Source organism: Hyla sarda, chromosome 1, assembly GCF_029499605.1.
Source record: "Hyla sarda isolate aHylSar1 chromosome 1, aHylSar1.hap1, whole genome shotgun sequence".
NCBI lineage: Eukaryota > Metazoa > Chordata > Amphibia > Anura > Hylidae > Hyla > Hyla sarda.
The window spans coordinates 9,740,926-9,765,579 of NC_079189.1; the positions used below are offsets into that span (position 1 = coordinate 9,740,926).

The 24,654-nt window shown below is 43.0% G+C and overlaps 1 protein-coding gene across 1 annotated transcript in view; it reads left to right on the forward strand.

The window, feature by feature from the left end:
* Window positions 1–249: 249 nt before the first annotated feature.
* LOC130312871 (vomeronasal type-2 receptor 26-like) overlaps window positions 250–24,654 on the forward strand; it is a 43,240-nt gene continuing 18,835 nt past the window's right edge. Inside the window, exons 1-3 of the mRNA XM_056552610.1 lie at window positions 250–367; window positions 1,626–2,249; window positions 6,241–6,384. Of these exons, the coding sequence (XP_056408585.1) occupies window positions 250–367; window positions 1,626–2,249; window positions 6,241–6,384 (886 nt within the window). The remainder of the gene's footprint in view (window positions 368–1,625; window positions 2,250–6,240; window positions 6,385–24,654) is intronic.

The window sequence follows — 24,654 nt, forward strand, 5'->3', positions numbered from 1 at the left end:
GACCATGAAGGAAAAAACTCTAGTGCTATGTAATGATATTTCCGTATATCTCCACTCTGCTGTGAGCCTTCTCTGCATATGACTCTGTTTGCAAGACTCTTATGACATCTGAAGGAGGCTTGGCAGGCCGGTCCATGTCTCACTTCTTTATCTTGTGTCTCTAAGAAGTTTTGAATGGAAAAAGGGGCATAACTCCTACCTGTACAATTGAGAACCCCTCTGGTACTATAGGAAGTTCCTAAGTTCGCGATGGAGGGATTTAAAATTGAATTGTGGAAATCAAAGACTAACCATGAACTTATTTATGCAGAGGATTCATTGGGGTCTATTCCAGGACTCTCTGCAACCACAGCTGAGACAGCATTACGTTATTGCCCCACACAGTATTAGTGCCCACTCTTTGCCCCCACACAGCAGTTAGCCCCCCTTATTTGTCCACAAACTGTAATTACTTATCTTGTACCTCCCACAAACTACTTAGGCACAATCTGTGCACCTATATAGTAGTTAGTTCCCTGTGTACCCCACAAAGTAGATAGGCCCCCTCTGTTCCCTCATAACATAGTTATGTCTCTTCTGCATGCCCACATAGTAGTTAGGCTCCCTCTGTTTCCCCTGCATATTATGAAAGCCTTCACTGTACCCGTCTTAGTTTTTGTACCCCCCTCTATTATACTTAGTAGTTAAAAGGGTACTCCAGCCCTAATACAACTTATCCCCTATACAAAGGATAGGGGATGAGATGTATGATTGCGGGGGTCCCGCCGCTGGGGACCCCCGCAATCTGTCTTTCCGCTCCCAGCTTTATGAGCTCTCCGCAGCGCTGGAGGCACCGAGTGTGAAGCATGACGACCACGGGGTCATGATTCTGCCCCATGTGACGTCACGCCCCGCCCCCTCAATACAAGTCTATGGGAGGGAATCACGCCCACAGATTGCGGGGGTCCCCAGCATCAGTACCCCTGCGATCATACATTTTATCCCCTATACTTTGGATAGGGGATAAGATGTATTAGGGCCAGAGTACCCCTTTAAGCCCCCTCCTAAATACTAGTAAAGCCCCTTGTGTTCCTTTATATAATATTTATGCAACGGCAATGCCTCCATATAATAATTGGGCACCCTCTGTGTCCTCCTATGGTAGTGAGGTAGAACCCTCAATGCCCCTCAAATAGTATTATACTCTTTTATGTCTCCATAAAGTATATTGACTCCCTTTGTGCCCAAATATTAGTTAGGCTTCCTCTGTGCCCTAATTTAGTATATTGGCCACATCTGCACTCCAGCCAATAGAAAGCACTCCTATTTGCCTTTCTATACTAATTTGGTGCCCTCTCTGCCTAACAATGTAATTAGAATAATTAATATAATTTAAGCAAATCTACTCACCACTTCCCTCTCCCCCTACAGTTCCTCTCTCTTTTAATGCAAAAATACAAAAGCAAATACATTTATGAAAATAACAAAATCAATACTGATATATATATATATATATATATATATATATATATATATATATATATATATATATATATATATATGCCCTCTATGTTTTACAGATCAGTTATGGACCACCGACCACTCATTATCTGATAGACTCCTCTATCCACATGTTTTCCGCACAGTCCAAAATCACCACGTCCACAATATTGTAATAACCAAACTATTGAAGCACTTTGACTGGACTTGGGTTGGGATTTCAGTATCAGATGATGATGCCGGAGAGAATGAACTACAGATACAAACAAAGTACATGAGAGAGCACGGGATCTGTGTCGCCTACACCATAACATTATCTGAGAAAAAGGTCCTCAATAATGAACAGATTTTACAAACCTTAAAGAATCCAAAGGTCAGTGTCATTATAATGTGTGGGACCTACTCAGAGAATGGAGTACAATTAGTAATTTCTGATGAATTTTTACTTTTAAACAAAACTCTCATCCTCCCTCCATCCTGGGCCTTCACTCAGGTCACTGCAGAATGCCAGTATACAGAATTTAATCTAAGTCTAGCAGTGGACTTTTCATCGCAACATTCTCTTGAATTGGAAAATTTTGTGAAAAACTACAGAAAACTCCCCAATATCTACAATGATGAGACATTCTGGACAGAAATAGATTTGATTGCCATAAATGGCGATAAAGATGCTTTAATTTCATGCAATGGTCTTGATGAAATGGACAATGTTACTTATAAGTTTACTTTGCCAAGCCTGAGGAAATACCTCTCCTCGGGGGTGTCTCCAAGTTTGTATGAAGCAGTAGAAATCCTGACAAATGCTCTACATGAAATGTTCTTACATATAAAAGACAAATATCCAGAAAATCCAATAACTGGACTTATGTTACGCCTAGCGCTCCGGGTCCCCGCTCCTCCCCGGAGCGCTCACGGCGCCCTTCTTCCTGCAGCTCCCCGGTCAGCGCTGACCGGGAGCGCTGCTCTGCCATGGCCGTTGGGGATGCGATTCGCACAGCGGGACGCGCCCGCTTGCGAGTCGCATCCCAGGTCACTTACCCGTTCCCGTCTCCTGCGGTCATGTGCTGGCGCGCGCGGCTCCGCTCTCTAGGGCGCGCGCGCGCCAGCTCCCTGAGACTTAAAGGGCCAGTGCACCAATGATTGGTGCCTGGCCCAATTAGCTTAATTGGTTCCCACCTGTTCCCTGCTTATATCTAGTCTCCTCCCATGCACTCCCTTGCCGGATCTTGTTGCCTTAGTGCCAGTGAAAGCGTTCTTTGTGTGTTTATACCCTGTGTACCAGAACTATTGCTATCTCCCCTGACTACGAACCTTGCCGCCTGCCCCCGACCTTCTGCTACGTCCGACTTTGCTTCTGCCTACTCCCTTGTACCTCGCCTATCTTCAGCAGCCAGAGAGGTGCCGTTGCTAGTGGATACGACCTGGTCACTACCGCCGCAGCAAGACCATCCCGCTTTGCGGCGGGCTCTGGTGAAAACCAGTAGTGTCTTAGAACCGGTCCACTAGCACGGTCCTCGCCATCCCTCTCTGGCACAGAGGATCCACCTCCTGCCAGCCGGCATCGTGACAACTTATACAACACAGACAGAAGTTACAGCGCTACAGATGATGAAGAGTTCACGGGATCCAATGAGACCTTCATATTACTTCATATCTCCACTGACCGAGGAGAAGCCGTACATCCATATAGGATAATACAGTGGATATTTAGAAATGAGATCACACATATGGATGTACGAATGGTCGAACTGGGAAATTTTACACCATGGGCGATCAGTGGTCAAGAGCTTTACATGGATCCCCAGTCTATAACCTGGAAGGACACACAGGAGGTAAGAAGCCTTATTTACGTATGTGATTGTGTAAAGCTTCTGTCTGTCCCTGATCATCATTATATAGTTCACATATACAAGACATTTAGATAAGCAGGTGAGTTACTGTGTAAATACATTACATGCCTTGTATTTTTACTTTAGTAAACAGCCTAATAAAATCTCCAAAAGGTAAGACAACTGGCTAAAATACAAACTGAAAGGCAAGAGCCAATAAAAAAAAGAAAAATCTTCAAAAAGAAAAAAGCATTTAACCTCTTGGGGACACAGGGCGTATGCTTACTCCCAGCATCCCTGATCGTTAAGAACTCAGGGCGTACCTGTACGCAATGATTATTTACGGTCCCTGCTGTTTACTGGGCGGGGACTGGACTGGGATGCCTGCTGAAATCATTCAGCAGGCATTCCGTGACAATGATTGGGGTGGTCCTGAGACCCCCCCATGTTGGCAATTCTGGGTCAATCTGGTCCCCGGTGACCCTGTGACCCGGAAAAAAAGGATGCTAGGTGCCGTCCGAGAAGGCACCTATCATCCTTTAGCAGCAGGATTGAGGTGGCACTGGTATATAAATTTATTGTGTAGAAACAAATGCTCCCAAAAGGTACAAAATGGCGTTTTGTTTTCTTCAATTTTGTCGCACAATGATTTTTTTTCCATTTTGTCGTAGTTTTTTGGGTAAAATGACTGATGTCATTGCAAAGTAGAATTGTTTGCACAAAAAATAAGCCATCTTATGGATTTTTACGTGCAAAATTGAAAGAATTATGATTTTTTAAAGGTATTGAGGAAAAAATGAAAGTGTAAAAACGGAAAAACCCTGAGTCCTTAAGGGTTTCCAGTATACATATGACCCCATTTTGGAAACTAAAACCCTCACCTAATGCAATAAAGGGTACAGTGAGCATTTACGCGCCACAGGTGTCTGACAGATTTTTGGAACAGTGGCCATGCAAATGAAAAATGGAAATTTTCATTTGCACAGCCTACTGTTCCAAAGATCTGTCAAATGCCAGTGGGGTCTAAATGCCCACTGCACCCCTTATTAATTCTGTGAGGGGTGAAGTTTCCAAAATGGGGTCACGTGGGGGGAAGGAGGGTCCACTGTTATGGCACCATGGGTGCTTTGTTAACGCACATGGCCTCCATTTCAAAAAAAATCTCTCTTCAAAAGCTCAGTTCACTCCTTCTCTTCTGATCATTGTAGCTTTCCGCAGAGAACTTTACATCCACATATAGGGTATTTCCATACTCAGAAGAAATGGGGTTATACATTTTGGGGTATTTTCTTCTATTACCCCTTGTAAAAAAAAAAATTGGGGGGGAAAAACTGCATTTTAGTGGGAAAAAAAATATCATTTACACATCTGACTTTAACGAAAAGTCGTCAAACACCTGTGAAGTGTTAGGCTCACTGTACCCCGTTACATTCCTTGAGGGGTGTAGTTTCCAAAATAGTATGCCATGTGTTTTTTTTTTTTTTTTTTTTGCCGTTCTGGCACCATAGGGGCTTCCTAAATGTGACATGCCCCCATTAACCATTTCAGCAAAATTCACTCTTCAAAATCCCATTGTCGCTCCTTCCCTTCTGAGTCCTCTAGTGCACCCACATAGCCCTTTACATCTAAATATGAGGAATTTCCTTACTCGAGAGAAATTGAGTTACAAATTTGAGGGGATTCTCTAATACTACCCCTTGTAAAAATTAAGAAAATGTCTCTACAAGAACTTGCAAGTGTAAAAAATTAAGATTTGCTGCTATTCCTATGAAACACCTAAAGAGTCAACAAACTTTCTGAATGTCATTTTGAATACTTTGAGGGGTGCAGTTTCTACAATGGGTCATTTATGGGGTATTTCTCACAGAAAAGTCCCTCAAATCCAATTCAAACTTAACTGGTCCCTGAAAAATTCAAATATAGAATTTTCCGAGAAAATTTAGAAAATTTCTGCTATACTTTCAAGCCCTCTAATGTCTTCAAAAAATAAAAACATGTCAAATTTATGTAGATGGGGTCATTGCTGTTTATATTTATGTAGATGGGGTCATTGCTGTTTATACATGCATTAAAGGGATTATCCAAGAATATAAAAACACAACTAATTTGTTTCGAAAACAGCTCCATGTCTGTCTCCAGATTGGGTGTGGTTTTACAACTTGGCTTGAGAAATCCTTATTGTTGCCAATATGCTAATTTATTTTACTGCACAAGGAAGGTGGTCCAGGGCTATGTTAGCAATGCTTCATCCTTCCCCTATGGCCGATAGCCCCTCCCCATCTAAGATTAATCTCACATTAAAATCCAGCTGCACATATTTATACAAGATAAAAAGCATTTGAACTGGATCACCCGCGCTATCACCCTGTATATTCAGATTAGTGCAGGTGATCCTGCTGTAGGATTCCCTTTAATACACTGAACTGGGTGATTGTATGTGATGGATCCATTAGATTATTACACAAACAGGATCAGTACAGACAAAGGTTATTGTGCTATATGTTATCATGAGTGGAACAAGTTACACAGGAAGGACTGGTCTGGATAGTGGGGTGTTGTCCATCAAAGGGATTATAGTCCACAAGACAGTTGCACTTACTAGACATAAGGAGCCGTCAGACTCTGAATCCTAATTCTGATGAGTTCCTCAGGGTGTTGGCTGCAGCATCCACTCCGATCTCCAATAGGATCCACAAGCAAATCTCCAAAGGTGTCAGATCTTCTCCACTATCCCTCAAGTATGTTGGCCACAAGGCAGCCATACAGTATCATTAATATAGACTGATTATCTGTCTACCATCAGGGTCTATACCTCGTTTATTTAGTCTATTTACTTCATATGAATGGACACCCCACTTTCTGTACTCCCCCATCCTAGGTTGTCATCACTTTTATCACACATGTACATTTAGTCTCTGTCATTCCACTAAAGGTTCTTATGTTGTCATCCAGATCCTAGTATCCCGCTGCTCAGACCCTTGTTTACCTGGAAGCCGGAAAAAGGCGAGAAAATCAATCCATACCTGCTGCTATGACTGCGTCCCATGTTCAGAAGGAGAGATCTCTAATATAACTGGTACATGATAGCCTATTATAATAATTACATTAACGTGATCAAAAGTGATAGGAGATGCTCAACCTCAAGTGCAGTTGTGCACAGATGTTGGAGTGGAGGACCTGCACTTGTGGACCACAATATGGGTTCACTACTGTGGTAAATGTAAACAATAACATTAGCTAATCCTCAAAACATATGTAAAATTTAAACATTAGCCAGTATATCCTTATATGAAGGACACACCTGAGCCCGCACACCATGCCAAGGTTTCTCAAGTGGTGTGGGACCTAACACTAAACCTATCTGGCCAGATAACTAAAACCAGGAACCAAAATTACAGCAGACTTTGATCCGACTTGCAGACTACTCCCCAGTTGCCTCCAGTGTGGACTAGGCACACATAGAATGGGTGGGGGGAGAAAGGCTACAAGCCCCCCCCTGGTGGGTTCATTTATAGTCGGCCTCATAGGGGAAGCCTTAATGCTACCCAATAAGATAAAAGGGTGCATTAGTATAAGCCTTAAGCAAAGACATGTCGGCTTATAAATGCATGAACGTGGTTATAGAAGGAAACTCTCAACTCCAAGTGCAGTTGTGCACCTTCGCTGGGGTGGAGGTCCTGCACTTGTTATCCGTTGCTATGGGCAATCCCCAGCAAAAATTTCATACAATGGAGGATGCCTGCATGTACCACAAGTACCACAGTGGCATCCTGACACCAGATAAATGTGTATGTGGATGCCTAGTCATGACTAACTTTAAAATATTACATTAACGTCATCTAAAGTGATAGGAGATGTTCTACCCTAAGTGCAGTTGTGCACCTACGTTGGAGTGGAGGACCTGCACTTGTGGACCACAATATGGGTTCACTACTGTGGTAAATGTAAACAATGACATTAGCTAACGTATTATAATTTAACCTATTATAATACTATCCAAAACAAGGGGACAACCCATAGGTATAACAACACCTACTAATAGAACCAAAAATATTTTATACCAATACAAATCATTAAAATATCTGTTTATTGAAAATATTTCAAACAATGAAATGTTATATAATACATAATACATGAGATGTGGCTGAAAAGGTGTCAGTATAGTGAACCTACTAATATACACAATTAAGATGCGGGTAAAACACTCACAAGCAGGATCAAACATGTAGAGGGAAGAAGGGACAGAAGAATCTATACACTGACCCCAATGTAAGTCCCAAGAGGGTAAATTAAAGTAACAGAAGGCAATATACATGCAGGACCCACAGGGCATACGTAGCTGAGATAAATATACCCCATACAGATCACTTCACAGACCCCTGGGACATCTCCCTTGGATAAAGAGGTCAGCGAAACATGTGTCAGGGGTCTGTGAAGTGGTCTGTATGGGGATATTTATCTCAGCTACTTATGCTCTGGGGGTCCTGCATGTATATTGCCTTCTGTTACTTTATTTTACCCTCTTGGGACTTACATTGGGGTCAGTGTATAAATTCTTCTGTCCCTTCTTCCCTCTATATGTTTGATCCTGCTTGTGTGTGTTTTACCCGCATCTTATTTGTGTATATTAGTACATTCACTATACATATATATAAACATGTCATTGTTTTAAATATTTTCAATAAACATATTTTAATGATTAATTTTAGTGTAACATATTTTCGGTTCTATAACTGGTACATGGTAGTATGAGTGGTAATAAGGTCTGACCAATAGTTGTAAAGACAATGATAATCTATAGTGGTTCTTCTGAAGATATGAAAATAGACTTACCAGTAAGGCGTCCCCAGTTCTTGGTGAGGCACAGCTGAGGAGACAGTTTTATGGGGGTATTCCCCTGCATGACATTTTATCTGTTATACAAAGGATAGGGCATAAGATGTCTGATTCTGGGGATCCCGCTGCTCCCGCCCCCTGCAATCTCCCTCAACACCCGGCGTTCTAAACAAATGTGCTGAGGCACTGGTTGTGACATCATGGCCACGCCCCTGGCAACACCTCGCTCCCTCCATTCATGTCTATTGGAGGGGGCATGTAGGCCCACATACATGAATTAAGGGGGTGTGGCGGTGACTTCATGATCACGGCCTCCAGCTCCGAGCGTTCTGAACAAAATGTTCAGAAAGCTGAAGCACCAGAGGACCCCTATAACTAAAATTATAATAAATCGCTGACTCCTTTCTCTGACTGCAACAATCTCTGGTTTGGCACTTAAAATAAGTAGAGATGAGCTAATCGAAGCAGATGAACTCAATTCGTTAATAATTTCAGGAATTATTCGATTTAAAACGAATGCAAATATCGCTGCGATTCGATTGCGCAAATCACTTCAACAAACTTCCTTTTACAGCCTTCCAGGCTCCAGGACACCTAAAATCTCAGATCCACATGTCAGTACATGGGCAGGGCATGCTGGGAAGGCGGGAAGGAAAGGCTAGAGGGGAGGTAGTCGGGATGACACTGTATCACATGCAGGATGCGGCCTATCAGCATTCATTCACCCCCTATCATGTCACAGCCTTATATAATCGGCAGCCATTTTGCATCTGCTCATTTCATGCCATATACACTGCAGAGAGACAGAGGATGGCTGCTTGTCTCTATGTGTTACACAGAGATGCTCAATTGATCATACCGCAGCGTTCCACTGCCAACTGCTAGTCACATCAGTGTTGTGGACAGAGAGAAGTGCAGTGCTTTGCTTTTTCTCACTGAGAAGGATTTTTGTGCCATACACCTCCCTGTCACTTTATTCAGCATTTTATCAGAGGGGCAGATAGCTTTTCGTTGCATCATATATATCAAGAAGCTGCCTTAAATTCATGAATCTTATCACAGGAGGCAGGAATGATTTTCAGCGCAATTCTGTGTAATTTTTCCACAACAAATGATCTATGTCCTGCTGCTGTACAAAAATACGTTTTTTCAGTGGACTGCAGTGCATTTTTCTGCCATCATGCGTGCATACCACATACCTACATCAAAGCAGTCTACTATTTTGTTTCTGTTAATCTGTCAAGGGCCTACATACTGTGAAAGGACATCCAAAAGTAATCACTGGCTGGAGTCTTAAAAAAATTACAGAGTTTTTAGGCTCATTGTAGCACATTTTTCTGCCCTCATAACTGCATCCCGCATACGTACATCTAAGTAGTGTACTATTTTGTACCCGTTAATCTGTCAAGGTCCTACATACTGTGAACGTCCAACCAAAAGTACTCATCGGCTGGTGTGGTACTCAAATACTTTTTTAAGTGTACTGTAGAGCATTTTTTTGCCCTCATTAGTGCGTACCACATACCTACATCTAAGTAGTGTACTATTTTGTACCTGTTAATCTGTCAGGAGCCTACATACTGTGAAAGTCATGTGAAAAGTATTCATTGGCTGGTGCCGTACTCAGATACTTTTTTTAAGTGTACTGTAGAGCATTTCTTTGCCCTCATCAGTGAATACCACATACCTACATATAAAAAGTGTACTATTTTGTACCTGTTAATCTGTCAAGGGCCTCCATACTGTGAAAGTCCAGCCGAAAGTAATCTTCAGCTGATGTACTCAGATACTGTTTTTAAGTGTGCTGTAGAGCATTTTTCTGCACTCATCAGTGCATACCACATACCTACATTTAGGTAGTGTACTATTTTGTTCCTGTTAATCTGTCAAGGGCCTACATACTGTGAAAGGCAAGCCAAAAGTAATCACCGCCTGGTGTTTTAAAAAAATAACAGAGTTTTTTAGGCTCATTGTAGCAAATTGTTCTGCCCTCATCAGGGCCTACCCGTTAATCTGTCAAGGTCCGACATACTGTGAAAGTCCAGTCAAAAGTACTCATTGGCTGGTGTGGTACTCAGATACTGTTTTTAAGTGTGCTGTAGAGCATTTTTTATGCCCTCATCAGTGCATACCACATACCTACATTTAAGTAGTGTACTATTTTGTACCTGTTAATCTGTCAAGGGCCTCCATACTGTGAAAATCCAGCCAAAAGTACTCATCGGCTGGTGTTGTACTCAGATACTGTTTTTAAGTGTGCTGTAGGGCATTTTTCTGCCCACATCAGTGCATACCAAATACCTACATCTAAGTTGTGTACTATTTTGTACCTGTTAATCTGTCAAGGTTCTACATACTGTGAAAGTCCAGCCAAAAGTACTCATCGGCTGGTGTTGTACTCAGAATTTTTTTTAAGTGTACTGTAGAGCATTTTTCTGCCCTTATCAGTACATACCACATATCTACATCTAAGTAGTGTACTATTTTGTTCCTGTTAATCTGTCAAGGGCCTACATACTGTGAAAGCACAGCCAAAAGTGCATACCTGCTGCTGTTCTAGACAAATACTGTTTTAAGAGAAGTGAAGCGTATTGTACTCCCCTCATATACGCACTAAGTATTTCAGGCAGAGAAGTGCCGAGACATGCACAGAGGAGTGGCAGAAGCCTAAATCCTTCAGGCAGAGGTCGCAGCAGACTAGAGGCGATTGGCAGCAGGAGTCGCAGCAAGAGGCCTGAGCTCCCATTATCAGCTAGTGGTCGTGTCTCGACCAGCAACCCATCTGCCGTCGTCGATTGGTTAACATGGTCATCCACTTCATTACAAGTGACATCTGATACCCCCAGTCAACAGTCGATGGGTTCCTCAGACACAACCCTCAGGTGGCATGACCCAGGAGCAGTCCCTGTCCTCCAATTGCCTCTTTCCTATGCTGTTCCCTCTCCTACAGAAGTACATTATGCTGTGGGTTCAGCTCCACTATTCACTGAGGACGGTCTAATAGAGGACAGTCAGCAGCTACTTCCCAGCCAAGAAGTGTGGGAGACATGCGTCTCTTCCTCTGCTAGGCGGGCAAGTAGTGATGAGGAGAGTGAAGTGGGAGGCGGTGTTGCCAGGGTTCAGGGTTCTAAAGCAGATACTGTTGAGGAACCTGAGGAGGACATCAGTGACGTGCAGATGCAAATTGATGATGACGAAGCCGATAGCAATTGGGAGCAAGGTGCAGAAGGGGCTTCATCATCATCAGGAGACGAGAGCTACAGGTTGCCCTTGAGACAGTCAGTGCGGTGGCAGAAGTGTAAATTCGGGAGCCAAACGTGCCCAGGGAGACCACCTGCTTCGTGGCAGCCTACCTTTCCAGGAGGTAGTGGAACCGTGGTTTCTGGAGACGGCGGCAGTAGCAGTCAATTAGTGTGGACTGTTGGTGGGAAAATCAGCTATTCGGCGGTGTGGCAGTTTTTCATCAAGCAACCGGAGGAGGTTCACATAGCCACATGCAAGAAATGTTGGCAGAAGGTGAAGCGTGGCCAGGGTCCCAATGTTGGCACCACGGCCCTGCGTCAACACAAGCTTCACCACCATAAAGCGGCCTGGGAGAACGGTGGCTCTGATGTAGTGGTCCGGCCTGCTGCATCACCCAGTGGCTAGCCGCTCCCTCCTTCAGCCAGCCAAGGCTCCACCACCTCAACCGAAGGGAGCTATGTGTCATACCCTCCTTCTGTCCCTCCAGATGCTCCTGCTTCTCCCACTTTTAGTTAGCCATTCTGCCAACAATCCATCCGTGAAGCCCTGTCCAAGAGACAACAGTATGCACCCACTCATCCAACGGCGAAGAAGTTGAATGTGCTCCTGTCTAAGTTGCTGGTGCTGCAGTCCCTCCCTTTTCACGTGGTGGACTCGGCACCTTTTAGAAAACTGATGGCTTGTGCCAAGCCGAGGTGGAGAGTGCCAAGCCGTCATTTCTTTGCGAAGAAGGCAGTACCAGCCCTGCACAATTTTGTGGAAGACAAGGTGGGCCAGTCCTTGAGCCTATCGGTGTGTACCAAAGTTCACGGCATCGCTGACATCTGGAGCGGTAACTACAGTCAGGGACAATACATGTCCTTTATGTCTCACTAGGTGAATGTGGTTCCAGCACAGCCACAACCACAACTTGGACAGGTTACACCACTTCCTCCTCCATGCTGTCATGGTCCTGTGACAGTGTACGACTACCCCTCCTCATCCTCCACCATGTCCTTAGCCTCCAATGCTCGGACAAGTCTCAGTGGTTCTTCAGCATACCATGTGTGCAGGGCACGGCAGTGCCAAGCTGTTCTTCACATGGTTTGCCTTGGTGAAAAGAGTCACACAGGGGATTAACTGTTAAAAGTCATTCGTAAAGAAATCAGAGCATGGCTTACTCCACGAAAACTGGAAATGGGTACCATGGTGACCGACAATGGGAAGAACATCTTGGCCGCACTGCGACAAGGAAGGGTGACTCTTGATCTTGTTGTCATGCAGTTCCTGAAGTGTTCCCCCCATTTACAAGACATCCTAAGAATGGGAAGGAAACTTTGCATGCACTTCAGCTACTCGTACACCGCAAAGCACAACCTCCTTGAGCTGCAGCGTCAGAATGGTATCCCCCAACATAGTCTGATTTGTGACGTTGCCACACGTACCAATTCCACCCTCGATATGTTGGACCATCTGTACGAACAGAAAAAAGCCATCACCAATTTCTTGATGATCCAAGCGGAAAGGGGTACTCTCATGTGTAACTTCAATGTGAACCAGTGGCAGCTCATATGACACCTGCCGTTTGCTCAGGCCCTTTGAGGAAGCCACATTATACGTAGGATGAATGACGTCATTCCACTGCTTTATATCCAACAACAGGTGTTGGAAACGATGGCTGGTCAGGGCAATGGAGACATTGCGCCTACATCTGACGGCCACATGAGCCCTGTGGGGGCTGAACTGGAGGAGAAGGATGAGGAGCACAGTGGAGAACAGTTTAGGTTTGATGATATGGGCGGTGTTTCTAGTTATCTGACAGGAGAGATGAGCATGATGAACTAGATGAGCTAGAGGGTTATATGGAAGGCGAGACAGAGGACCCAGACACACTGTCGCAGTATGCAGTGGAGATGGAGACAGGGAGTCCCTCCGACTCACTTGCATAAATGGCATGATGCGTAGTGACAGCCAAATTGTCACCATTTGGCAGTGGGATGACTTCTGGCTCTCCACCTTATTGGACCCTCACTACCAACACAAAATAGGGGCCTTTTTTACACCCACTGAGAGGGAGAACAAAATGACCTACTACAGAGAGATCCTACTATCGGCGCCATCGTCCATCCACTAGCAGGTCTTACTCTGCGCTCATCTTCCACTGCCATTGCTGCTGGGGAGTGGTGGGGTACCAGCAGTACCAGCTCCATCAGCAGCCTGAGTCTACAGTCGCTGAAGAGTATCTCGCATAGTGAAGCAACTTATCAACAGCAGGTAGACATGGAGCAGGAACTGAACCAGCAGGTGGTGGCATACCTTGACATGGCCGTGCCAACAAACATTGAAGATCCGCTGAACTTCTGGTCAGCCAAACTTGATTTGTGGCCGCAACTAGCAGAGTTAACCCTGGAAAAGCTGTCCTGCCCGGCCAGTAGTGTGGCATCAGAGAGGGTGGGGTCACTCATTGGGGGGACTAGTGCGGCGGGGGCCTATAGTCACCCCAAGGAGAACTTGTCTGTCCACGAAAAATGTGGAGAGACTGTCCTTTGTGAAGATGAATCAGGCATGGATCAGCCAGGATTTCCACCCACCAGTGCCAGATGAATCAGAGCAGATTGACCATGGTGCTACACCAACACTTCACAAATATGGATCATGCCAATCATGCCACAAATATGGATAATATGCTGCTGCAGCGATCCGATCATCCAGCATGGCAGACAGAGGTCCCTTCACCTGCCTCCGCTGCCTTCTGGGAGTCTTTGGCTCTGATCTGCCTTCCCGCAGACCAGAGCAGAAGATGACCAATAACCCTGATCAGTGCTGTGTCCTATACATAGCACTGAAAAGGATTAGCAATCAAATGATTGCTATAAATAGTCCCCTATGGGGACTATTAAAGTGTAAAAATAAAAGTAAAAAGAGTAAAAAAAGAAAGTAAAAAAAATTTGAAAAACCCCCTTCCCCAATAAAAACGTAAATTGTCCCATTTTCCCTATTTTACCCCCATATTTGGTATCACTGCGTGCGTAATTATCTGAACTATTAAAATAAAATGTTGATGATACCGTACGGTGAAGGGCGTGAATGTAAAAAAAAAAGTCCAAAATAGCTGCTTTTTTATAACCTTTTATTCCCCAAAAAATTTATAAAAAATGTATTCAAAGTTTTATATAAGCAAATATGGTATCAATAAAAAGTACAGATCACGGCACAAAAAAATGAGCCTACATAGGGGGATTTTAAACGTACTAATTTGGTTAAAAAGTTTGTGATTTTTTTTAAGCACAACAGTAATACAAAAGAAGGTTATCATGGGTATTATTTTAATCGTATTGACCCAAAGAATAAATAACACATGTCATTTTTACCGTAAATTGTACGGCGTGAAAACTAAGCCTTCCAAAATTAGCAAAATTGCGGTTTTCTTTTTAATTTCCCCACACAAATAGTATTTTTTTGGTTGCGCATACATGTTATGGTAAAGTGAGTGATGGCATTACAACGGACAACTGGTCGCGCAAAAAACAAGCCCTCATACTAGTCTGTGGATGAAAATATAAAAGAGTTATAATTTTTTGAAGGCGAGGAGGAAAAATCGAAAATGTAAAAATAAAATTGTCTGCGTCCTTAAGGCCCAAATGGGTTGAGTCCTTAAGGGGTTAAGGCACTGCTCCCCAGTTACAAACATTCCAGCCACCTTCATCACCACGTACTGGTATTGCCACCCACTGCACCACTCTGTCACCGGGTCACTTTCAGGACTCCTAATGCTGCTGCCAGCTCCAGGCTGTTTCATTCAGCCAATATTTTGTCTCCTTATGCTTCTGCCAACTCTAGGCTGTGCCATTGAGCCTAAATTCTATGATGATAGCACGAGGCAACATACCTCTTCAATAGAGATTTCAACATTCATCAATCAATCTTAGGGGTTATGAAACCCTCTTGAGTACTGCTGCTGCCTGCTTCTGACTGTGTTTTTCAGGAATTACTTGGCTTACTGATGCTGCTGGGTTTGGGCCTTAAATTTTGGGATGGTAGCACTAGCTAACATGCATCTTCAATAGAGATTTCAACATTCACCTTTTAATGTTAGGGGTTGTGAACCCCTCTTGTGTACTCATGCTCCTTTAACCCCTTAAGGACGCAGGACGTAAATGTACGTCCTGGTGAGGTGGTACTTAACGCACCAGGACGTACATTTACGTCCTAAGCATAACCGCGGGCATCGGAGCGATGCCCGTGTCATGCGCGGCTGATCCCGGCTGCTGATCGCAGCCAGGGACCCGCCGGCAATGGCCGACGCCCGCGATCTCGCGGGCGTCCGCCATTAACCCCTCAGGTGCCGGGATCAATACAGATCCCGGCATCTGCAGCAGTTCGCGATTTAAATGAACGATCGGATCGCCCGCAGCGCTGCTGCGGGGATCCGATCATTCATAACGCCGCACGGAGGTCCCCTCTCCTTCCTCCGTGCGGCTCCCGGCGTCTCCTGCTCTGGTCTGTGATCGAGCAGACCAGAGCAGGAGATGACCGATAATACTGATCTGTTCTATGTCCTATACATAGAACAGATCAGTATTAGCAATCATGGTATTGCTATGAATAGTCCCCTATGAGGACTATTCAAGTGTAAAAAAAAATGTAAAAAAATGTAAAAGTAAAAGTAAAAAAAAAGTGCAAAATCCCCTCCCCCAATAAAAAAGTAAAACGTCCGTTTTTTCCTATTTTACCCCCAAAAAAGCGTAAAAAACATTTTTTATAGACATATTTGGTATCGCCGCATGCGTAAATGTCCGAACTATTAAAATAAAATCTTAATGATCCTGTACGGTGAACGGCGTGAACGAAAAAAAAATTAAAAAGTCCAAAATTCCTACTTTTTTAATACATTTTGTAAAAAAAAAAATTATAAAAAATGTATTAAAAGTTTTTTATATGCAAATGTGGTATCAAAAAAAAGTACAGATCATGGCGCAAAAAATGAGCCCCCATACCGCCACTTATACGGAAAAATAAAAAAGTTAGAGGTCATCAAAATAAAGGGATTATAAACGTACTAATTTGGTTAAAATGTTTGTGATTTTTTTTAAGCGCAACAATAATATAAAAGTATATAATAATGGGTATCATTTTAATCGTATTAACCCTTAGAATAAAGAACACATGTAATTTTTTCCATAAATTGTACGGCGTGAAAACAAAACCTTCCAAAATTAGCAAAATTGCGTTTTTCGTTTTAATTTCCCCACAAAAATAGTGTTTTTTGGTTGCGCCATACATTTTATGATATAATGAGTGATGTCATTACAAAGGACAACTGGTCGCGCAAAAAACAAGCCTCCATACTAGTCTGTGGATGAAAATATAAAAGAGTTATGATTTTTAGAAGGCGAGGAGGAAAAAATGAAAACGTTAAAATTAAATTGTCTGAGTCCTTAAGGCCAAAATGGGCTGAGTCCTTAAGGGGTTAAACAACTACATGATTTAGTGATGCTGCTGTGCCTAGGTCATTACCTATATATGATTATGGTAGCACTAGGTACCATACATCTTCAATGGAAATTTAAAATTTATTCTTAGAGATTGTGAGGCCATATTGTCTCCCCATCTGCCACCAACTCCAGGCTGTGCCTTTCAGCCACTATATGGTCTCCTCCTACTGATGCCACCTCCAGGCTCTGTCATTGTGATGCCTTGTGACATGTGACCCCTTGTTAGATTTGGTCCTTTGTATCCACACGCCAGGGCTCGGGACACTAAAACCTGGGAGTTAAAAGTTCAATTTCAAAATTTCTTATTTAAATTTCAAAATCTTACATTTAAATTTCAATGGTCTCCTCCTGATTCTGCCAACTCGAGGCTTTGTCATTGAGGCAATATATGCTTTACTGATACTGCTGCTGGGCCTGGGTCTAGGAATACAATTTTTTTATGGTAGCACTAGCTACCCAAACTCTTCAGTTTAAATTTCTGAATTCATCTTTTAATTTTAGGGATTGTGAAGGCCTAGTGTCTACTCAGGCTGCTGCCAATTCGTGGCTGTGCCATTCAGCCACTATATGGTCTCCTCATGCTGCCAACACCTCCACACTGTGTCATTCAGCCACTATATGGTCTCCTCATACTGCCAACACCTCCACGCTGTGTCATTCAGCCACTATATGGTCTCCTCATGCTTCAGCCACCTTCAAGCTGTGACATTCAGACCTTATATGGGCTCATTATGCTTTCCCCACCTCCAGGCTGTGTCATTCAGACAATACATCAAAAACAGAAATAAAAGCAGTAAGAGATAGGCAAGGAATAATAAGCAATGAGCAAAATTAAACTGCGGAGATCTGCCTGGAATATTATAGTGAGTTATATAAGACCCAAGGAGAAACAGATATCCCTGAAATTGAGAGATATATTTCAGAGTCCTTTCTACCAAAAATAACAAAGGATATGATGGAGGGGCTAGGATTAGAGATTAGTGAAGAAGAGGTAAAAAAAAGTAATAAAGAAAGCCCCAAAGGAAAAGGCAGTGGGCCCAGATGGGCTCCCATTCGAGTTATATAAAATATTTGGGAAAGTATTGATTCCAAAAATGGTGGAATTAGTCAATGAAATATTTAGAGGTGGGCAATTGCCAGAATCCATGAATAAATGGATTCCACCTCCAGGCTCTGTCATTGTGCTGACATATGACATGTGACTACTTGTTAGATTTGGTCCTTTGTACCCATACGCCGGGCCCGGGAAACTTGGGAGTTAAAAATTCAATTTAAAAATTCTTAATTTAAATTTCAAAATCTTAAATTTACATTTCAGAATGGTCATACATTTCGATGGTCTCCTTATGCTTTGGCCAACTCGAGGCTGTGTCATTCAGGCAATGTGTGGTTTACTGGGTCTGATAATACAAATTTTGTTATGGTAGCACTAGCTACCCAAAATCTTCGGTTTCAATTTCTGAATTTATCTTTTAATTTTAAGGATTGTGAAGGCCTTGTGTCTTCTCATGCTGCTGCATACTCCAGGCTGTGCTTTTCAGTCACTATATGGTCTCCTCATGCTGCTAACTCCTCCACACTGTGTCATTCAGCTACTATATGGTCTCCTCATGCTGCAGCCACCTTCAGGCTGTACCATTCAGACACTATATGGGCTCCTTTTGCTTTCCCCACCTCGAGGCTGTGTCATTCAGCCAAAGCATTGTTTTCTGATGCTGCTTGGACTGGGATATTAACTTCAAATATGTTCTGGTAGCACTAGCTAACATAAATGCTTAATTTAGATTTCAAGCTTGATCTTTCGATGTAAGGGGTTATGAAACCCTCTTGGGTACTGCTGATGCCGGCTCCTGACTGCTTCTGTGTCTTTCAGGAATTATTTGGCTTACTGATGCTTCCGGGCTTGGCCCTTACATTTTTGGATGTTTAGCACTAGCTAAATACATGCTTAATAGAAATTTCAACATTGATCTTTCAATCTTAGGGGTTCTGAAACCCTCCGGTGTACTGCTGATGCCTGCTCCTGACTGTGTGTTTCAGGAACTACTTGGCTTACTGATGCTTCTGGGCTTGGGCCTTACATTTTTGGATGTTTAGCACTAGCTAAATACATGCTTAATTGAGATTTCAACATTGTTCTTTCAATGTAAGGGGTTATGAAACCCTCTTGTGTACTGCTGATGCCTGCTCCTGACTGTGTTTCAGGAACTACTTGGCTTTCTGATGCTGCTTGGCTTGGGCCTTACATTTTTGGATGTTAGCACTAGCTTACATACATGCTTCATTGAGATTTCAATGTTTATCTTTCAATCTTAGGGGTTATGAAACCCTCTTGTGTACTCCTGCTGCTGACTGCTCCTGTCTGTGTCAGCAACTACATGGTTTAGTGATGCTGCTGGCCTTGTGCCTTAAATTTTGGGATGGTAGCACTAGCTAACAAGCATCTTCAATAGAGATTTTTAACATTCACCTTTTAATGTTAGGATTTGTGAACCCCTCTTGTTGCTGCTGCCTGCTCCTGTATGTGTCATATAGCAACTACATGGTTTATTGATGCTGCTGAGCCTAGGACATTACCTATATATGTTTATAGTAGCACTAGGTATAATTGATGTATATGTGTAAACTTATATATACTTAAAATGTGTATACCTAAAATGTCCATTTTGGAATGGGGACTCCATGCTTCTCTGCTACTTGCTCACCCCTCCCCCATCTGCTCTTTTCTGTTTGGCCCCCACCATCGAATAGAGGAACTTGCTTGCCAACATCTAAATGGACTTGAAGCCCCCTGAAGTTTAACAAAGGACTGGGCCCATCCCCCATTCTACTCTCTGCTATTTGCTCACCCCCTCCCATCGAGTAGAGTTCCTGGAAGAAGAATTCAGGAAAAGCATACCTTATAGGATATGCTAGGATTAAGAACATCCCCCTAGTGAGAGTGGGAATTTATGTTAATTACAAAGGTGATATAAGATTGAACGGTTTGAAATAAAGATCAGAAGAGTACGCAGAACTTTGAAGTATCAAACAAACTGACATGGCTCCGTTTGATTTACTTTGGAATACTTTGGTATATAAATTCTGTATACAGATTTTGCCGGGAGTTAGATAGTTACAAGGTCACTGATAAAATCCATATCAGATTTGGCGCTCAACCACAGTGGGGCACTAGGTTTTAGGTCTCATGTTCAAGTCGCAATACACAGAGCGGACAGATACGACTGTGCAAAGATGGGAAACTTATGAAAGCTGGAGAATCTGAAAAAGAGTGTGTATGTATAAAGGGATGTATAGAAGGTATGATGGGAGTACCCTCAGAAATGTCAAAACTGTTTCTGTGTGGTAAACTAAGTTGCTGATTAGGATTGCCCAATTATCTCCCACAGAGTGTTCCTTAGTGGTATTGTATATAGTAGCTTGAGTAGACAAATAACACTATGCATTGTGTTTGAAGGCAAGTTAGTCCAAAAGTTGAGTATAAGTTAGTCCAAAAGTTAAAGATATATACTGATGGTTGATGAACTAAAGTACTCATATACAGCAGTTTGATTCTTGAGAACAATTGTGATTTAACTTAGTTATATTGTAAGTCATCTGAATGGGTATAGATAGGTCAGAAGTTGAAGTTATTCAATGAAGAGAGACTTTGTTTTAGGGTGTGGGATACAATGAATGGAAAATGGAGATTGAGTGAGGGAAGCAAAGGAATGTGAGAGGGCGGGGGAGGGAATGTGAAAATGCAGATGAAAAACCTTCCGTGCCATCTGTATGCAATGTTGAAGAGAGTAATCAGCCACCGCCATATTCGTATTGGTCATGTTTCCATTGTGGTGCTAAAAATCCTTTATAGAGTAACACTTGTTACCTCCATGGTTTCTTCCTCCATATATCCCATGCTTACTCCATATGGGGGGCAGCCATGTTACCACCCCCAGAAGTGAAGTTCCTCCCCCAGCAGCCATATTGAGACACCCACTGCTCCAACATCCTCCTCCTCCCCCAGCAGCCATATTGGCTCACCCAATAATTCACACTTCCGCCTCCAACAGCCATTTTAGCTCACCCAATTATTCCCACCTCCACCCCCGGCAGCCATCTTCGCACACCTAGTATAGTGTAAAGTATGTATGATGTATATTAATGAATTAGGAATACATGGAGTATGACCAGTGAATGTTTTCTGGTGAAGTTGTTTATGTAAGTGTTTATGTTGTAATGGATCCACGTGGTATTTATTGAACCTATCTGATATTTTATTAAGTTCCTAATAAGTTTTGTTTTCACAGGTGTGTAGGATGGATGACATTTTTTTTATTAAAACGAAATGTATAAGGAAATGCAATTGATGGTCTTATTATATTATAGGAGTGTGATAGATTTATATGTGTGTATAAATACATTTTATATACTGTATATGTAAAATGCCCATCTAGGATGAAGACTCCACATTTCTGTTACTTGTCCACTCCTCCCCTATTTGCTCTCCCCCATATCACCCCTCCCATCATGTGAAGACTTTGAACAAAGAGAGGCCTGCAAACCGCTCAGGAAGTTGAGAGACACGAGGTCAAGGCACATCCCCCATGCTATTTGCTCACTCCCTATATGCTAGAACATCCCACTAGTGAGGGTGGGAACTTATGTTAATGACAAAGGTGATATAAGCTTGAACGATTTGAAATAAAGGTGAGAGTGTGGAAAGCACAGAGAATGCAGAAGCATCTGAAACCGACAAATGACTCTGTTTTATTTACTTCGCTATATACACTCTGTATACTGATTTGGCCGGGAGTAAGATAGCTACAAGAACACTGAGAAAAGCCAGATCAGTTTGTCGCCCCCTATTAGCGTGGGGCCTGGACTATAGGCCTCATGTGCAAGTTGCAATACCCAGACCAGACGGATTGAACAAAGGTGACGCAGAGGGGATTTGATCAACTCCAGGCGTACGGTAGGACATACTTGTACCTAGCCAAAAGTGCCCATGTCTCCCCTTTGTTTTGTCATGCTGACTTACATGTGACCTAACAGAGAAAGACTGGTAAAATTCTCGTAGAGAGACAATTACCCATGTGCCTGTAATCATAATGTAGCTATCATACTGCCCGAGTGTGTATGAAATGTCAGTGAGTGAGTACCCAGGATCCTGGCGGGAGGGACTGGGTCATAATCGGGCAATGAATTGTAAAGTAAATTGTCGTAAATAGCCAATTGCGTGTCTGGGATGAGTAGACATGCATTGCTAGGACAAAGGCTATCATAAGTAGGCGGCAGCAGTCTAGAACAGAGTGGCGCGGGACACCAGATGCTGTTGTAAATAGACGCTGGATGGGAGCCTAGGATAGGGGGACTTTCTGCAATATTCCTGGGACCAGTCCCATTATAACTGATTTGAATATGTGCTATGTTTTTTTTATTTTTATTTTTTTAATGTGTCCATGGATTATTGTTAAATTAGCTAATTCAGACAAAGAGGGGGAAATAGCTTCCCTTCTAATTGTTACGCCGAGCGCTCCGGGTCCCTGCTCCTCCCCGGAGCGCTCGCGGCGTTCTCCTCTCTGCAGCGCCCCGGTCAGACCCGCTGACCGGGAGCGCTGCACTGACATTCATGATGGGGATGCGATTCGTATAGCGGGACGCGCCCGCTCGCGAATCGCATCCCAAGTCACTTACCCGTCCCGGTCCCCGGCTGTCATGTTCTGGCGTGCGCGGCTCCGCTCTCTAGGGCGCGCACGCCAGCTCTCTAAGATTTAAAGGGCCAGTGCACCAGTGATTGGTGCCTGGCCCAATCAGTCTAATTAGCTTCCACCTGCTCCCTGTCCATATTACCTCACTCCCCCTGCACTTCCTTGCCGGATCTTGTTGCCTTGTGCCAGAGAAAGCGTTTAGTGTTGTCCAAAGCCTGTGTTCCAGATCTCCTGCTATCCTCATTGACTACGAACCTTGCCGCCTGCCCCGACCTTCTGCTACGTCTGACCTTGCCTCTGCCTAGTCTTTCTGTCCCACTCCTTCTCAGCAGTCAGCGAGGTTGAGCCGTTGCCGGTGGATACGACCTGGTTGCTACCGCTGCAGCAAGACCATCCCACTTTGCGGCGGGCTCTGGTGAAAACCAGTAGCAACCCTAGAACCGGTCCACCGACACGGTCCACGCCAATCCCTCGCTGACATAGAGGATCCACATCCAGCTAGCCGAATCCTAACACTAATACTAGATCTAATGTATTAGTGTTTTAAAGATATCTCCTAAAAGTAAAAGAGGGCTTTATTTGGCAACAACTGTGGGCACCCCAGGGTTTGTGGGCTATTTGGATGAGACAGAGGGGGCTAAAGAGAGCTGCAAGGCTTTGCTGAAAAAGACTGTAACTTGACCTCACTGATAGAATTGCATATGGAGAGGAAGTGGGGGAAGGGAATTGCACAAAAGTTTTATAGAAGCAAAATGCAGTTTGATGTAAAGCATGTGGTGAGTTTAAAATGGAATTGATAAATTATAGATATTAAGGCAGTTGAAAGTTTGAAATATATTGATGGTTGATAGGATAAGAAGGTTTATATATATATATATATATATATATATATATATATATATATATATATATATATATAGCAGTGTAATATGCAGTTATATATAACAGCGTGATTCTTGAGAACAATTGTGATTTCACTTAGTTATATTGTAGTCATCTGAATGGGCTGAAAGTATGATGCAAATATTTAGGCATTAAGGTTAACACCGATGTACAGACATACATTTGTTTATAAACTGGTGATAGGATAGTGAGCATTATCATATCTTCAATTAGGAGAGCCTTTGTATTAAGAAGGGGGGGAGGGAGTGTGAAAATTGAACTGTCTGTATAATACTATTATTATGGAGCTCAGAATCCCTTATGGAGTGACACCCTAATACTAATCCCTAAAATTATAACGCAGATTTTACCTTTCTTCATCCCATGTTTTCTCTCTCTCTCTCTCTCTCTCTCTCTCTCTCTCTCTCTCTCTCTCTCTCTCTCTCCCTCTCCCTCTCCCTCTCCCTATCCCTCTCCCTCTACCTCTCCCTCTCCCTCTCTCCCTCCCTCTCCCTCTCTCCCTCCCTGGAGATAGCCATGAGGCTGCCAGTCTCTGCCACATGCTTACTCCTATGAGGGGCAGCCATGTTACCACCCCCAGAAGTGAAGTTCCTCCCCCAGCAGCCATTTTAGCTCATCCAATTAGTTCCCACCTCCACTCCCCGGCAGCCATTTTAACACACCTAGTCAAGTGAAGCATATATGATAAATTAGGAATACACGGAGTATGACCAGTGAATGGATTTAGGTGAAACTGTGTATGTACATGTTTATATCATAATTAACCTATCTGATTATATTTTATTAATCTCTTAATAAGTTTGTTTTTTCAGGAGTGCAAGATGGATAAAAAAAAAGGCAATTTCTAAGGAAATGCAATTAACTGTCTGATTATATTATAGGAGTAACGAGAGAAGTGTGGCCAAGGAGAATAAAATAAACCATAAAATAAATTTAAAAAAAGTGATCACTATTAAGTCAATGAATATTACTTTAAGCATTTTAAATCAGCTAATGGTTAATTGATTATAAATAATGCGCATTGAAGATGATTTTTCCCAATTTTTGAAAGAGCTCTGTATGTTTTTATTCTTTTACATTTTGTTTTTGGGGAGAATGTGGCCCCTGTGTGTGTTTTATGTTGAGTATTTGTAAATGTTGGTATTGTTACATGTTACATGTGTATGGTATGTCTTCAAGTAGACACTGATTGCTTAGGAA